Source organism: Ambystoma mexicanum, chromosome 3q (assembly GCF_040938575.1).
Source record: "Ambystoma mexicanum isolate Mex_15411 chromosome 3q, UKY_AmexF1_1, whole genome shotgun sequence".
Classification (NCBI taxonomy): domain Eukaryota; kingdom Metazoa; phylum Chordata; class Amphibia; order Caudata; family Ambystomatidae; genus Ambystoma; species Ambystoma mexicanum.
The window spans coordinates 206,970,153-206,988,172 of NC_090926.1; the positions used below are offsets into that span (position 1 = coordinate 206,970,153).

The 18,020-nt window shown below is 46.7% G+C and overlaps 1 protein-coding gene across 2 annotated transcripts in view; it reads left to right on the forward strand.

The window, feature by feature from the left end:
- LRP1 (LDL receptor related protein 1) overlaps positions 1-18,020 on the forward strand; it is a 1,300,039-nt gene that overhangs the window by 924,439 nt on the left and 357,580 nt on the right. For both annotated transcript variants that reach the window (XM_069653565.1, XM_069653566.1), the window contains exons 57-58: positions 11,306-11,391; positions 11,787-11,906. In XM_069653565.1, the coding sequence (XP_069509666.1) occupies positions 11,306-11,391; positions 11,787-11,906 (206 nt within the window). The remainder of the gene's footprint in view (positions 1-11,305; positions 11,392-11,786; positions 11,907-18,020) is intronic.

An 18,020-nucleotide genomic window follows, 5' to 3' on the forward strand; every position in this document is an offset into this window, starting at 1 on the left:
GCACTTGGGGTTTGGACCCTTCAAAATCGCGCCAGGTATCAAGAATGAGGATGAAAGTGTACTCTCTCTTATAAGTAGGAAATCATTGGTTGAGGTGTGCAACAAGGGCTTAATTATGTAGCTGACATGCGTTTTGACCCTCAGGGGTCATTTCCAAGGCTAAACATTGACAATTACAGCCATTCTGTATTAGGTGGATCACCCAAAAGTGACCTGTTGCAAATATATTCTCATCCTTGACACCTGGCTGGAGTTTAAGGGTCCAATCCCCAAGTGCAACTTAAGTCCATCCCTAAAATGGATTGGGGCCTAGTTCCCTAAAGTCATAAGTTCCAAAGTTATACTGTTCAGGTTGGTTTAAAAAGTAATTGGAAGATGCCAGTGGTTGTGACCTCGGAGTTCCAAAAAGTTATGGAAGGTTCAGTTAAGTAACTCAATCATGCTACACTAGGGTAGGCCCAGGGGGGAGCCTTGATTAGACCACCACTGATCTAAGTCAGGAATGTGAGAGATGGGGACAGTACTCTATGCTCATTTAACCCTATGGGGTTGTGGGGAGAGGAACAAGTATGTTAACTTACCCCCTTCCCCATGTCAATTTCTGCAGAGACCACTGGCGAAGTTCCAGAATCTGTTCGGGAAACGTTCTTCAGTGCTTCATCTGGTCGAGGGAAGCTCAGAGGTTCGTTCCGGATGGGGGCCATAGTTTCCGATGGCTGCAGTGCTTGAATCTTGGTTCCAGGCACCTTCCAGCTGAGTACCCGGGTCACAAAATGAAGACTTCTGTATAGGAAGAGTCAAAGCCCCTACCAGAAGCTCCGCCCCCATGTTGCCCAAATGTTGTGAACCGGAAATTGTGACACGTGCAGTACCAGTGAGGATGCCTGTACCGCAATGAATTCTTGAAACAAGGTATCCACTGAGAAAAGCTTATATGCATTCATGAAGATATAATGGTCTTCTGGACAGAGTCCCGGAAGAAGTGTGAAAATGGATGGAGAAAGAGGACTGGCGACATCATGAAAAGCAGCACTGACGCACCCAGAAAAGAGACGACAAAAGAACATAGAGATTCTATAAGATCTGAAGAGGAGGTGTCGATGATGAGAAATATCTCAGGCTCGAAATGAAGATGCTCATGCAAGGAAACGCTGAAGAAAATTTAAAGTCATATTACAATTGTTCAGATGATGTAACGCAAGTAGACAAAGTAATCTTGAGGCTGGCTACGTAGTGAATAGATTGCAGCGATGCGCCAATGTATATACATAGGAATGTATGTAACCTGGATGTTCCACAATGCACTTTAGCAAAGCTTGAACCCCGTGAATGGAAAGGGTTTAGGTGTGGCGCAGTTGGAAAATAGCTAATGGCGAAGGAGAATCCAAGAAAGGCTGGCTGGCCCAGCACCAAGAGTCGAGGCCACTGTGAGCTTCGTTGTCTGTCAAGTAGCTACATGAACGTGAGAAAGAAACAAACTTCTGTTTGAGGTGGAATGAAAAAACACTGAAAGCGTCAAGAGCTAATCATTTAATGGTAATATATGCAGCAAAGAGCGTGGTCTCCAGTCACATGCTCAGATTGAAATAGACTTTGGGTCGAGCTACACCAAAACCAGAAGATAAAATCATGCCACACTCCCTTTTATTCTCAGGCACAAAGAACTTCTGCAAGGCCACGTTCAAAGCCTTAATTGAATGGCAGACAAAAAGAGTGATGATAGATGCCGGGCTAATTGGGTGGGAAGCTATGGTCAAGACCAGCCCACAGGCACCTGGGGTACCAGCCTGCGTGCTGCTAGCATGTGGAATATTCCAGAAGGGTACAAGTGTGCCAACCATTTATAGAGGGCCATGTAACAGAGAGCCCTATAGTTTGTGTAACCAATGGATCGTCGTGTATTTTGTGACGATGAAGATGACTTGCACTAGAGGAGGGTGCAGTTGTCCACTTGATGTTGGAGACCCAATCCCCATCCCCTGCAGTATGGAGCATATACCTAGATGTTCCCTGTAAACCTATCACATCCCCAAGTAGGTTTTTGTAGTATGCCATGTAGCGTGACGTCACTGATGACGAGTTTTGATTATAAAAGTTGTTTTTTATGAAATTCATCGATCGTGCTTTGCGACGTCCGTTGTCTGTTGTAATTCCCTGTTTTAGATAACTGAAAATAAAACAGTACTAAGTTTTGCAAACTTCCTGAGTCAGTTTGATTATTGATGTATGAGTAAGTTCTGCATCCCCATCCATCTCCAAGTATAGCTGCCTCGTTTATAGGACCCAGTTCTATGGGTTCACTTCAATAGAGTAGGCGACCTCAAGCCTCCTCCAGGTAGAGAAAGACTGATTGCAACAGGAGTTACCATGGTTCGGCGGCGACAGGTGATCTTCAATGAATGAACAAAAGGAGCAGGCCCATTGATGCAAGAGAACTGAAAATGCAGGAGCAGACTGTTGGAGTTCTCCTGAAGTCCTACTGGTAGTAAGACTTTAGTAAGCTATGCCAGTGGTTTGTAGATCCCAACTCTTAGTATCAGTCTGTACTAGCTCAGGACCTTGGTAGAGTGGCAGTTCATTCAGGCTGATCTTAAGAGGAAGATGTGAGCTGTAGGTAAGTACACTGAATCTTAGCTAGACGGGCACCAAAAAGGAGTACTTTAACACCAGAATCCCTTTACATATTTCAGGCGTTTATGTTGGAACACTTAGGAATACTTGATAATACACTTCAAAGGGCACTTTCACTTTTGTGTTTGCTTGCGGTTACATTTGTAGCAATGTTAGAAAGGGAAAATGCAATGTTATTGTATTATCGGTTATTGCCCAATCAAGCAGTTTTCAGCAGTTTATACGGTAATACATTTACTCTGCAAACACATATGGTAAAGTTACTTGAAAGGAGGAAAATGGTTAGTTAGTGTAGCATGCCTTTAGTTCAAGGTTCTAGAGACGTTACTCCAGCATGGGGTCTGGCATGGATTCACATGCTCATGAATATTCCCCGTCGTCAGGCTGGGAATCCTCGGTTTTAAGCCCAAACATGCAACCCTAGCTAAAGGCAGTTCGGAGAGGGCTTGAAGCCTTGACAATCAGCAAATTACGAAGAGTTCCTGTGGATTTCTTCCAGTGTCTAGAATTATTGAAGCAGCAAGTTAACAATGTACAAAGTATACCTTAAAATGGACTTAAGAAGGGGACACAAGCAGCGGCCTCGGTCAGATGAGAGGGGGTTGCCCTGGACACCCGTTTGTGCACTCCAATGCTCAGGAGCGACATCTTGGAATCGGGTATGCAATACCTTTTTCCCTAGAGTACCTTAGGTAAGACGAAAAAGGTTCGTGCTGGATGCCCTGTGATTTTGCAGCTCTGGACACGACCTCCGGATTCCTCAGTCTGGTGACTGAAGGCAGGACAATGGACGGGATCTCTCAGTAGGAGTCTCAAGGGAGGACCTGTGGCATGGCATTCAGCAACTTCATGGTTCACTATGTGGTTTTGATGCCTTTTCTGCAGCACCAACAAAGGACACCGATCGCCCGGTCAATCTAAGCTTCCTGCAATTCCACACTCTGGTGAGGGTGTCTGGACAAGTTGGATCGAATCTCTGGAGTGTCAGTACGGGTTCAGCAAAGATTTGAATGGATTCAGCCTTTCCACGACTATGCACTCGAAATGGGCAGCAGGTCTCCTGGTTTTGGGGTTCTGCAGCTCCGGAAACTCATAGGATTGTTTTATATAATATGCGCTTATTCACAATTGTTTGAAAGCCTAAACCTGCACGGGAGGGGAAGACAAGATAACCTATTTTATTAGGCATGCAACATTCAGATTATGCAGGTGAACAGAAAGGAAGTGCGTGGGGGGGACAGTAGGGACAAGTGCGCCCAGTCCCATTCAGAACATGGGTTAAGTGCAGAGAGATACCACTGTCATGGTTCGTAACCGAAGTGCAATAGTGCTGTGGCAAGTGTAAGGTCCGGGGCCAAGTGCAGGAGACTAGCGAGGATAGCTTGGGACCTGTGAGGCTCTGAAGGTACACCAGGCAGCCAGTCAGCGAAACTGAGCAGAAGTAGGCGAGAGAGCAGAAAAGTGGTTAGCAGGGGAGAAGGCGAGAGGAGGAGAAGGCAAAGAGGAAAGTCTTGAGGAGTTTCCAGAATTTAAGGAGATCTGGCTCAAGACGGAGAGAGGCAGAGAGACTTTTCCAGAGGGAGGCACCTGCAGAGAAGAAAGATACCCCCGCCCCTCCCACCCCAAGTCTCTGCTTGGAGAAGCGGCTCACTCATAGAGAGTTGGAGGAAGACGAGCAGAGGGCTTGGGAAATTGAGTATTTAGGAAGAGGGCGTTGCAGATAGTGGGCCCAGGCCCCATAAAGCCTTGTGGACAATGCAAAGTGTCTTGAACTTGAATCTGGATGAGTTGAAGAAGGCGGAGGGTAGAAGAGTGCAGGTTGAGAAAGAGGCTGTTGCAGTAGTCCAGCCTAGATGGGACCAGGGCTCTGGAGATGGTGAGCCTTGGGGTGCGTGGGGGGGAGGGTGAGAAAAGGTAGAATACCTATGAGAAGGTGCAGTTGGTAGTGGGACTTTGTAGAGATGTCCGTGATGTAAAATGAGAAGGAAAGCGTGGATTTGAAGATCACGCCCAGGTTTTTTGCCTCGTTGGTAGGTGGAGGCGCAAGGTCAAGGGAGGCTGGCTAGAGAGAGGGAAGGTGGGAGCAGGGGTCCCGATGAGGACAATCTGTCTTACTGGAATTGAGACAGAGGTTGTTTGCAGCACACCACGACTAAATTGTGGACACAGTCGGGTATGAGTAAGAGGCCGAGGGTAGCCTGAAGGAGAACTGCGTGTCATCCACGCAACACTGAAACTTGGGGTTGAAAGTGGCGATCATACGGGCCAGGGGGGGCCATGTAGCCATTGAAAAACCACGGGATAGGTTAGATCCCTGGGGGACACCACAAGTAGAGAGAGTAATAGGGGAGAGGAAAGACTCCAGTTCCACCCGAGATGGGTGGTCAGAGAGAAAGGAGGCTAGCCACGCCAGGGCCTGATCAGTGATGCCTAGGGTATCACAGACACCTGCTATTAGGGTGTTGTGGTACACCATATTGGAAAAGGAGAGGACGAGTTGAATGAGGACAGAGGGAGAGTTAAATTCAAGATTTGAGAGCAGATCTTTACAGGTGTTTAGAAGAGCAGTTTCCATGCCTCTGGATGCTCTAAAGACAGACTGGTGGTCCTGGAAGCAGCCAACAGATTCAGTGTGGAAGGTAAGCTGGGAAATAGCCAACTTCTCCAGGAGTTTGCCCTGGAAAGGAGTGATAGAGATCAGATGGTAGTATGCCAGAATGGAAGGGTTAGCAGAAGGTTTTTTGAGGAGAGGGTGCACAAGGGAGTGCTTAAGAGCAGTGGGGGAAACTCCAGAGGCGAAGAAGACTTTGCAGAGGCCGGCCAAGGCTGGGGCGAGAGAGCCAATGTTGTCCTTGATGGTTATGGAGGGACAGGGGTCCAACACACTCGCCTTGGAAGCAAGACGACTCAAAGCAACACAAGTTCGATTCCCTGGGTCCGCGCTTAAAACCCTCTGGGTATTAAGCGTGCTGTAAATAACTAATTGCAATAGATCAGACTTTTCTGGTGACCTCATCAGGTGTGACAGGGGAGAGAAAAGAGAGAAGGGGAGGGTCGAGGTGGCCAAGGGTAGGGTGGTACAAAAGATGTTGGTGCATGAGGTTGTGAAGAGAGAGTGGATATAGTGTGTTTTTGAATTGAAGTGTCCAGCCAGGGCAGAGCAAAGGGCATGGGACGGTGCAATGGTGGAAGAGGCTGCATTACGGTTGGTTAGTTCCTTGCAGATTTTGAAAAGTTTGGCCGTGTTATTGGATGCCGCAGAGATGCAGGCTTGAATAAAGGCTCTTTTCTTGGAGCAGATGCAGAGTCTATACTGCCTTTGGAGGAGGCGGCAGGCCAGTTTGTCAGCCGGTGCACCCTAGGGATCTCATTTCGGTTCGGAAAAAGTTCTGTTCCATTAGGACGTTAGGACATTGGGAGATGGCTCGTTTCAAAGTTCGTCTCGGGACTAGTTGTTCCCACAAGCCAACGGGAAGGAGTCCTCTTCGGAGCTCCTCTGTCGCACAGAAAATTGGGTCAGGACAGCAGTGGTCTCTTTACAGTGTTGCAGGCGTGTCTTGTCCGGTTACTTCAGCTTCCAGTGGTCGACTTTCTTTTCACTCAAGAAGCCTCACCTTCTATACAGTCCAGCACCCACTCCTCTGCAATCTCTCTCAGCATTTTTTCAGAACGGGGCGTTTGGCTGTCCAATGAGGACAGCCAGACCCCCTGTGGCTGCTGACCTATTCAGGCACCCTGGCAGACAAAGGATAGGGGGGGGGGTTTGGTGGAATAGTCCTCCCCCACTTCCTGCCTGCCCAGACACTATGGAGCATAGGCGGGGATACCAGTGGGTTCCTGACAAATGCAAAACATACACACTGACCTTGCCCTCCCAGAATGGTAGAAAGGCTAACAAAGAACAGCCACGCTAGTAATGGTGAAAAAAGAAGGGAGGCCACAAGTTGCTACTTGGGTGCCCATATTGTGCACTACCGACGCTACGGACATAGCTTGCGGTATAAAAAATACACAATAGTTGGTAGAACACGTCCACTGCAGCCAGCCATAACTAGGTGATTTTCTGTGACTGAAAAGTTACAGGAGCAGAGAGAAGGGGAATAGAGTTCCAAAAGACAAAGCCCACAATAATGAATGAGGGGAAAAAGGCTCCAGTTAATCAGGATTGAATGAAAAGGGTCCAGAAGTCTAGCAAACAGTGCTGTGGGCCTTACTAGGAGAGGGTATGAAGCATAACAATGATACATCTCCCTAACATAGACCTCTAAGTTCCAAGGATTAACTCAAAATGGCGAGGGCTGAAGCAAGGTAGTCCGGGAGCGAGCTGTCCAGTCTACTTGTTGGTCCAGGGACGGGACACTTCAAAAGGCTCAGAAGGCATGGATTCTCAAGCAGGGGGTCAAGACTGGTTGCTACCATCGCTTTAGCGGTGGAAGCACCGACTAGGGTCTTATTGTGAGCAGGCTGAGGAGCAGGGCTGTGGAATGGCTGCTGTGGTTCACCCTTTATCCAATATCTTGACTGGAAGCTTGCCCGGATCTACCAATAGTAAGTGTTAGTGAGAATTCTCAGAAATGTGCTAATTCCCTCCACCTTAGAGACCCCCAGCAACTTTGCTGGATTTTGAGGACTTGAATCTTTTAACCTGGAGAGAGTGTGACCCTTTTTCCCACTCTTGTATTTTAATGTGAATTTTACCTCTGTTTCTTTTTGTTATGGAATCTGATAAACTCCATAGGCATCATCTTTTGCATTGTCACACTGCACCTGCAGTGCAATGGCACACAGGGAAGTCTTTCGGATTTCTCCAAGGTTTAAATACCTTTCTCTGGGATAAACTACTGTTTCCCAGAGCAGAAAGTGAAATTGACTTTACTTACCATTGTATCTTTCCAGACGCAGCACACACTATCTTACAATAGAGTGCTGGATGGGTTACTTAGTATCCCCTGTGTCTAGACTCTCATGTAACATATTTTGTTACCCTTTCCTTACTGAATGGCTGGTGGCAGTGGTTTAATTCGAACTACCATGGTTTGCATTTACCTCAGGCTGTTCGCGGCTCCGGTAAAGCAACCGCATGAGCCATCTTTTTCAAAATGGCGCAGGATCCATCGTTGACAAAATGGTCCCCAGTCTTCTTTTTTTTGCCATGTCTTTGTGGAAAGGTCCTTCTAGAGATTTTCTGTGCGCCAAACCAGGTTTGGTCTTTGTTCATTTCGCCTTTGGCAGGATTCAGGAGTGAAGCCTGCCTCTGGCTCCAGAGTGTCTGGGGTATGTAGGAAGTGAGGGAGGTGCCCAAACCTTCCTGTGCTTTGTCTCCTAGGAGACCCAAATGCACTCTGTAGTGATTGGCTGGCTGGCTGACTGTCTGGCAAGGACAGCCATCCTGCTCGGTGAGTGATGGCTAGGCTGGAATGAATGGGAGAGAACTGAATAAAAGGAGTCTTTTAGCTTGGAAGGCAGAGTCGACCACTGGACGAAGGAACCAAAGAAGAGCTTAAAGAGGATGCCTGCTGCAACTCCTGGACTGTTGGTTTGCCCGGTGAAGCCCTGCTGCAGTGTTGAAATGCCAAGTTTGCATCGACCGAGAAGCCCCTGCAAGGACGACTTCTCCCCTTGAGTTAGTGGGACCAATCAACTCCAAAGTAAACCACCTTGACATTCATCTCAGAGCTGGTTGAATTTCCACACAGTTGCTGCTGGAAACCGTATAGCCCGGGAGAGGAACACCAGATTGTGTGCGTTTCTTTTAAGCTGGCCTAGAGCTTTTGGAACATCCTCCGGACTACCCCGAAGCAGGACTGACCAAGCATGAGTCCCCTCTACAGAGTGCGGGACCCCAGAAGAGGGAAAAGTCCATCTCAACAGCCAGGAATCACGTTGATGCTATTTGCAGGAGACGCGAGGAGCTGAAACACGAGACAGCCACTGCAAGTAAAGTTTGCCAGTTGCTAGTTTTGACCGTCCCAGTGCATTGCAGGAGTCCCCCAATGTCCTCCCTCTTGTCCCCACGACTGAGGCCTAGGAACAGTGATATATGCAGGACTGCAGAGGAACAGAAGTCATCATCTGCATCTTTTCTTCCTTGCTAAGGTACTGTAAAACAAGTCTAAGAGAACTTTCCTCTTACTGTAGAAGTACTTGTGACTTCCACAACTCACAATTCTAATCAGCGTGTGGTCCTTCATTTGATTCTTCTTTCTATCAAAGACTCCTAAGAACTTGTGCAAAGACTTTTCCATTTACTTACCAGAAGTGCTTCATCCTATACAAGACTTTTTGCCTATTGACTTTGGCTTAGCCTATTGAATTGTATGACTCTTCCAATAGGATCTAAAAGTACTTGCCCCGCTTAAGAAAATTTGTGATCAATTGTGTTCTAATAACCTTTGCCTTTTACCAACCTTTAAGAGTGTTCTGAACGCCAACAGTAAGATATTAATGTCCCCAGCACCCTTGTTATTGAAGTCACTTGTGGGTGTAGGTTGTGTCTGGGGGCCATCCCAAAGAGTTCTTTACTGATTTAGAAACAAAGCGTGTACAGTATTGAAGTGTATTTGTGTGTTACTCTTATAATGCTCCCTTCTGTAGAAGGCTTTATAACTGACTGATAAATTAATTGTTTATGCAAGAAACCTTGAGTGTAAGAGTTTATTTGGATACCTGTAACTGAATCTTTGTAACTCCACTACAGCTCACATGTCCCCTCTTGAGATAAGCATGGCTGCTCAACAGGCTACCAGAACTGTGTAGTACAAGCTTATACCAAAGGTTGGGTTGCCTATACCTGTAGTCAGAGTTGTTTGTAGTGTTCCCACAGGGTACTGCATCCAAACTTTGCCTAACAGTAAGGAACTGCAACATTAAAACATGGAGAGCCACTGGCCACACAATCATCCCAGCAATAGACATTCAGGCACAGGATGTTGACTGGGACCAGAGAGTCCTAGCCCCTACCTCAGACCACACAAAGAGACTGCCCCTTCGCTTACGAAAGCAGCAGCTTTCTCTGGGAAAGGGGATTCCATCCTACGACAATACTCTGCCCGTGAGGCCAGCAAAACGGCCATAGGACACTACTCTTTATGGCTTTTTGTGGGAAAATGCAAAGTGAACGAACAGAATACCCAAAACACATTAGAAAAATGACTGCTTCAGCCCATCCTGGGCACATTGGATTTATAACCACTAAGTTGCAAAAGAAAAAGTTAAGGGAATACGCAGTATCTTAACCGCACTTCACTTTAGGGTAATGAGTGCAATTGTAAAAATACAAGAAATCCATAAATGGAGACAGTCTCTCAGCCCCGATAGTCTTATGGACTAATTGCTCTCCCCATAAAAATGAGCACAAGGGTCCCATAGAAGTCTGCAAGAAAAGGTGGATAAAAGCTGCAAAAAGAAAACATTTCCGAACAGCATTCTTAGTTCAGTACATCTAGAGAGCTGCACACCGCTGTACTCGGGTGTATTTCTATATTGTGTGACCTTGTGTACGAGATAGGGCCCATGAAGTCCTTTCAAATTAATTTTCTTGGTTTTATTTTTTATTTTATATGTTCACTTGGGATTTCTGGACTCAAAACATTGACTTAGTAGAGCAAAGATGGTTGTGTTTGGTTTTAAAAGTCCGGTAGTTCCTCTGGTTTGAAAACCTTTTGCTCAGCAGCCGTCTGCAACATACTGTAAAAAGGATGTTCATGTGGGGTCGTAGGTTTCATGGTAGTGTCTCTCGTCCTTTTAGTCTCTTGGAATTGGGGGGGGGGGGTCATCTGCACATGGAATAGTAAAATGCAGTTGGGCTTCCAGAATGAGCACGTTTACTGAAAATCTGGTCTTAGATATCCATTGTAGATCTTCTCAAAAACAGGTCCAGAATGTATTATTTAGGGAGCTGGCACGACAATATTTGTGGATGCCTCAGGGGACCCGCAGAGACTTTGGGTTGGATGAGGTGCTACTTGGGCCTCAGTGTCTTCATAAAGTTATTTATATCCACTCTGCACAGTGGGCGACGGAGAATACATTAAGTTACACCCATCGCAGGCCTACATTCCCCAGCCACATTAGTCATCGGTTCTGTGCCGACCAATCCAAAAACAGAACTGTGAACCAGCAGTAGTAAGTAAGCTTATTGCATTTGCAGAAGCTTTTTGGTGTTCAAGTCTGGTATTTTCTTTTCCTGTTTAGCACTGGTGAATTGATTTTGAGGTGTTTTTTGCATTCGCTATATATATAAAAATTTGTAAAGCTGAGAACTAATTTCTATAAAAGTGTGCAGGTTCGTGGTAATGCAAAGGTGTGTCTTGTGCTAGTTGATATGGCCTGTTGAGTTGTGTGTCAAGGGCTTCCACATGGAGCCTTTCATAGATTTACAAACAGTTACCTATTTGGAGTATCCCAATTTAGTCTTAAAATTGTGTCTAAGGAAGATTAAAGGAGCCCCACATTTCCCTGTGTGATTGTTTATCTTCCCAAGCTGCTGATGTCTTTACTAGAGCCAACGAAATAGGATGAGCTGGTGGATTTTGTGGCTGGGCGAAGAAAGAAAATTCAACTGACATGAACAGCAGTGTTCCCAAGGCACCCGCCACTGAATAACTAATGTCTCGACAGAGAGTACGCTGAGCTGGTGAGGTATTGATTACCCTTTTCTTTTTTTGCTCTACAGATGAAGAACCGTTCCTGATTTTTGCCAATCGGTACTATTTGCGGAGAATCAATCTGGATGCCACCAACTACACCTTGCTTAAACAGGTACCTTAGGCACTCGAGCAAGAGAGGCAAGCCAACAATGTGTCTATATTTGCTTTGTAAGCAGCAACCTTCTAAAGTATTTTTTTATTTGTTTTGCTGCAATACGTACAACGTGCATCATCGAAAGTTAACAAAATTTAATTTGGTATTTATTTGACAATTTTTGATTAATTTATCTGTGGCCCTTTCCTATGTTATTCCAACTCTGATTTGAATGGACTATTGTGCCTATCATTGATGAACACAGTTCCGCAGTTTGCAAATCTTTCCACCCGCGGGTGTTGGAGGCGCTGTTCCAGCTGAAAATGTTTTTCTGTTTGCTAGCGGTTTCTGAAATGTATTTTGTTCTGTATTGACTTCTGTGTTTATAGCTTTTTGGTCTTTGCCGCCCACAGGGACTGAACAATGCAGTGGCTCTGGACTTTGATTTTAGGGAGCAGATGATCTACTGGACGGATGTCACCACGCAGGGCAGCATGATCCGCCGGATGCACATTAATGGTAGCAATGTGCAGGTAAGCAGGGCCTGGCTGTGTATGGGTGGCACTCACACATTTTGATTTTAGTTATGATAGTATAATTGCACTGTTGGGATAGATTTTCATTTTTGATGCACAATCTCCTCCACATTCGAGTCACCAGCACTTTTTGCTGGACCTTATGGATTTTCGGTCTGTTCCCCTGAGTGAGTGGGAACCCTTTTCAGCATACTTTTACCCTATTTTTTGGGATACTTTGTATTTAGTTTTACATCTTTTTCTGGAGTTCTACTTTCCTCCAGGTTTTATGGCATCTCTCTTTTGACTTCTGCATCACACAGTGCACTCTGTCCAGTGTCTTGTGGGAGCCCTTTGGACTTCCCACTACAACAGAAAATAAAAAGGGGATATTTTTATCCTTCCTATCTTTATATATTCTGAGATCAGCACACCCCACCTTATGTGGAGTGCTGATGGGCTACATAGTATCCCTTTCTCACTGCTCCTTGTAACATTTTGTCTACAGTGGCAAGCTAACCTGAATGGCTGGTGGACATGGTTTTATCCTACCTACTTTTGTTCAATGTTTACTCCCAGGCTGTACTCAGTCGTGCTAGTGCACAGAAGGGTCATCATTCACCCAAACTGGTGATTGTATTATTTTTTCACTATTTCTTGTTTGCTTGTCCCTTCTTGGTCCTACTGCCGCGCTGGATGGAGAAGCCAGACAAGGCTCCAGTGTCTGCGAGGACAAGAAACAGGGGAGGACTCTGTTCTTTATCTTCTGGTGTTCCTGCCTGGAACCAGTTCCAACTGGAGGGACAGCCACTATCCAGAGTTTGAATGGTGCGTGGGTGCTGATTGGCCTAGTTACTGTATAAATGGCATGGATCCTGAGGCTGAACACAAGCTGAATCCTGGAACAGAAGAATCGATGAGGAAAAAAAGATATCCTCAGCCACTTCCAGATGACCAGAGATGACTTGTAATCGCTCCTGTCTGACCCCTTCCAAGGGTCAGCAGAACTCCGAATAGGAGGACTTCCCCCTTTAGACTGGTGGGTCCAATCGGTCTTGAGACAACCTGCATTTTGAGCCATCCCACGACGAGCTGTGACCTTCAAGGGCTGCAAACCGCCAATACACTGGGACTTGTGGCCACTGTACAGTGCATAGTCTTCCGAAGATCGAATCTTCCCGAAACCTTGGATTCCTTGCGGACCTCCAGAGGCAACATTTCACTCTTTGAGGTCCCCTCACCAGAGTGCAGGACCAAGAAAGTGAGACAAATCGACCGGGCAGTAATCTTCACTGGTGTCTTGAAAAGGGTGCCAATATCACAGAACCCCAAAGAATCCTTTGTTTGAAGCCTCTTCACTTGACTTCCGCTGCAAGATCCATTCCAGTGTCCCTGCTTTGGTCTGGCTGGCAATGAACCCAGTGACCAGGTCTGCAGCAGCTGCATTTCGACAGGAGATTAAGTGCATCTTGTCTCGACGTGGTGCTTGTCAACTCCAGATGTGGCATCGGCCGCCCTATATATACTACATCACTTCACCCCTGTACCTCAGTTCCTTTTTTCCACGTGCTCCGCACGTTGCTCGTCGGAACAACTCTAGTCAACAGAATTACAGCCACTAATTTTGCCTACAAATCGATGTGCTGCATTGAGATGTCCACTCCAAAAAGGTCAGGATTTAAAAGATGGAAGGACTGAAATTCGAAAATGTTGATTACCGACCCACACAGCATCTGTGTGTGGTGTCTCTGTGCCGACCACATGACTAGGATTGCGGTTCCTGTAAAACATAAATTAATCCTAAATCTCTGAGGGAAACGGGCAGCGAACCTTGCGCTGGGTAGACCTGTCAATCTCCAACTCAATCGACCCTCAGATCATCTGAGCACAAGACAGCCCCTCTCAATCCTCAAAAGGAGGAAAGGCTCCGAAAGAAAGCACAAAGAGATTGCATTCACGTAACCACTCTTTGTCTTCCTTATTCACAAGAAAAAGTGTTGTCACCAACTTGGGCACTGTTCAGACTCCTCAGAAGAATGGGCAAGTCTCACCCGAGTCTGGGTATATCAAAGGCCGAGTAGAAGGCCTTCAAGAAAAATGCTCCAAATAGTCAAAATGGCCACCGCTGCTGATATGGATGCAGCCCGGACACAGTAGTCCCATTTGGCTCCAGTTGTGCTCAGTGGTTCTGGCTCCAAGGAGACCGTGCCGGGTGGACACCTTCGCTCTTGACTCCGACTGTTACGATGACCATGCCTTTGAAGCCGTTGCATTCGGCACTGTTGGGTACAGAGCCGTCCGCGCTGATAGCTAACTGTTATTTTGTCCCTTAGTCTCGGTCATCTTTTTTTGAGACAATGCACTCGATCTTTGACGACGATGGGGATCTGGTGCCATTTGGCTTTGAGCCCTCAACGGGAGGGAGCAGTGCACAGGATTTTCTTACATCGATCAGGCCGATTTCATCACCTTGGGGGAAGGGCTGCAGGACGCTAGTGGCCTGGCCACATCACTGACCCCAGCAAACTCCCCCTTATGGGCACGCCAATGCCCAAAATCACATGACGATCCACAGGGTGGTCGATGCCCTAGGTCCGAGTACCCCAGCTAAGCCCCTGTGTACTCCTGCGTTAACTGACATTTTGGACAGGGGTCCACCGATGGAAAGGGCACTGCCCTTTAATGCGGCCATAGCCAACTCCATCTCCGCCCCTCCGGTGAACTGAGTTCACCAAGAAATACAATCCAGCAAGTGGGCTGGGGGGTACCCTTTGTTTCAAACCATTGTACACCTGAGGGCCTGGTGGTGCAGGCGGCCCCTGTCAAAACAAGGCCATCCATGTCCAACCTCCCTATTGACAAAGTCCAAGAAATATGATGCCCTGACAAAGAAGGTGTTTGCTTTGGGAAGAATGGCCCTAAAGGCTGTGAATGCGTCCCCTGCATTTACTAAATATTTGCATGGCCTATAGAGGATGATTGAACAGGCAGTGGAGCCATATCCCAGCAGGGGGAATGCAAGGAGGTTTCCTACGTTGGTGGACGTTACAAAGATATGGCCTTCCAGTAACTGCAATCGGGGCTGGTCATTGCAGACTGGGTGGGCAGAGCAATGTACTGTGTTAAGGAGGCAAGCCTACTTACACAATACAATGTCCAAGCAACATTACTGGACATAGCATTTGACAGCAAACACTTGTTTGTCCCTAGGGCTAATGAGTCCTTGGAGAAATGTACATTCTCTAAACTGGCTGCAAAGTCTCTGGGCCTGGCTGTGCAACAACCACCCAAACCTTCCTTCAGCTTCCCTTCCAGAAGAAGGGGTTACAGGCGGTACATCTCTAAGAGAAAAGGCACAACGCGGTTTACCATCTTCCAAGGGGCAGGGGAGACTTCAAGGGCGGGCGGACGCCAGCAGCAGCTGGGGTGGCACCACCCACGGTGCTGCTTTGAGTTCTACCCTGCGTTTCCCTGGTTGGAGGAAGGGTTGATGAGCACTTGCACCAGGAGCAGAAGATAACCTCAGATGCCCGGGCATTGCAGCTTGTGTCAAATTGGGGTACACTGTGCCCTCTCAAGAAAGCCTCCAGACAGACTACCTAACCTTCCCCACCCCTCCAAGCCTCTCAGCAGCCAAAACAGGAGCTCCAGGAGGAACTGTGAGCCCTGTTATTGAAGGGTGCCGTGGAGGAGGTGTTAGGCAAGATTGTATACAGTACCCTTTGGGTGTACTACAACAACCCTTACCTCCTGGCAGTAGGAACCCAACCTTAGTCTGTACTACACAGGTTAGTAGCATGTTAAGTAGCCAGGCTTATCTCAAGAGGGGTCAATGTGAGCTGTAGGGGAGTTACACAGATTCACAGTGACAAGTATTCAAATAAACTCTTACACACAAGGTTTTTTAATTAAACAATTATTAATTTAACAGTCAGTTTGAGTAAACCTTCTTCAGGACAATATAATAGTAACACACCAATACACTCCAAAATACACATCGAGTTTCCCTAAATCAGCAAATACCCATTTGGGATGGCACAGTCACTTCCTACACCCTCAGGTGACTTCAATAGCTAGGACACTGTGGACATTAATATATCACCGTTGCATTTAGGGCAATACTTCAAAGCATGTCAAAGAAAAAGGCTATTCGAATAAAAGAAGAGATCTCATCAATATTCTGAAGCAGGTAAGTACTTTTGGTAACCCCAATGCAAATTAAGTTATCACCTTCCTGGAAGGAAGACAAAATGCAGTCAGAGGGAAGAAGAGTTATTCAGGGAGCCAGGCTAGACCAAAGTCAATTGGACAATAGTATAGGTGAGCTGAAGCAATTATTGCAGGTAGGTAAAAGTCTTGCACAAAGTTTAAGAAGTCTTTGTAGAAAAGAACAAATCAAATTAGGGCTGCAAGCTGATTAGGCTTGTAAGGTAAAGAAGCTGTCAGCAACTCTACAGAAGAAACCAAGACAAGTCTCCACTGAGAACAAGTGAGGTTACACAACAAGAGGCAAGTTCTATAAGACTTTACAGTACCTTTGGTTAGAAGAAAAACTATTCCAGCTGGCTTCTGTTTCTGTGCAGCTCTGCAGATCCTATGTTTCTGGACCTCAGTCCTCGGGATAAGAGGGAGGATGTCTGGAGGACTCCTGCACTGCAACAAGACGGTCAGCGGCAGAAAAGGACCAACTTCTATTCAGTGGCACTTGCGGTTTCAGTTCCTCGTGTCTCAGCAAATAGCACCATGTGGACTCTTGGCTGTTGAGATTTGCTTTCCTTGCATCTGGGGTCCAGTACTCTGTTAGGGTGGCTTAGGCTTGGTCAGTCCTACTTCCTGGGAGTCCGGAGGATCTTCGTAGAGCTCTTGGCCAATGTAAAAGCAACGCACATAAGCTGGTGTTCCTCTCCCTGGCTCTTTGGTTCCGGCAGCAATTGAAGTGGAAATACAACCAGCTTTGAGAGGATGTCCAGGTGGCTTACTTTGGAGTGGATTGGTCCCACCAACTCAAGGAGAGAAGTAGTCCTTACAGGGCTTCTCTAGTCGAAACGAAATTGGAGCTTCAGCACAGTAGCAGGGCTTCACAGGGCAAACCAACGGTCCAGGAGTTGTAGAATGCATTTCCTCCAAGTTCTTCTTCGGATTCCTTCGTCCAGTGGTCGGCTCTGCCTGCCAAGCCAAAAAGCCTCGCCTTTTATGCAGGTTTCTCCCAGTCAACCAGCAGGGTGGCTGTCCTTGCCGGACAGCCAACCAGCCAATCACCTAAGAGTGCATTTCTGTCTCCTAGGAGACCAAGCACAGAGAGTTCCGGGCACCTCCCTCACTTCCTACACCCTAGAGCCAGAGCCGGGCTTCACTCGTGAATCCCATCAAAGACAAAATGAACAAAGAGACCAAACATGGTTTGGCGCGCAGAGTAAATCTCAAGAAGGACCTTTCCACAACAAAATTGCAAGAAAAAAAGATCGGGCCGTTTTGACAAAATGGGTGTTTTAGCGTGGCTGTGAATGCAGCTGGCGGTAGAAACACACAACGGTAGTAAAAAGTAAACCACTGCCACCAGCCATTCATCGAGGAAAGGGTAACATAACAATGTTACATAAGAAGCTAGACAGAGGGGATACTAAGTAACCTCCCCCCCAGCACCCTATTGTAAGATAGTGTGTGCTGGGTCTAGAAAGTTACAAATGTAAGTAAAGTCAATTTCACTTTACTGCTCTGGGAAACAGTAGTTTATCCAAGAGAGGGTATTTAAACCTTTAGGAAATCAAAGATTTCCCTGTGCCACTGCACTGAACGTGCTGTGTGACACAATGTAAAAGATGATGACTACGGAGTTTGTCAGACTCCACAACCAAAGGAAACAGTGTTATAAATCACTTTAAAATACACAAGAGAGTGGGAAAAGGGTCTCCCTCTCTCCAGGTTAAATAAAATCAAGTCCTCAAAATCCAGAGATAGAGAGGAATTGGCACATTTCTGAGATTTCGCCCTAACACTGCTACTGCCACGAGAGCTAAGGGTGCTGATCCTGCGAGGGTAGCTTCCATGGCTCAGCTGTCCCTACCCGCACAACACTGCTGCAGTGGCTTTGGCAAAGTCTGCAGGCACGGCAGAAGGTGTAAAACCAGCTCA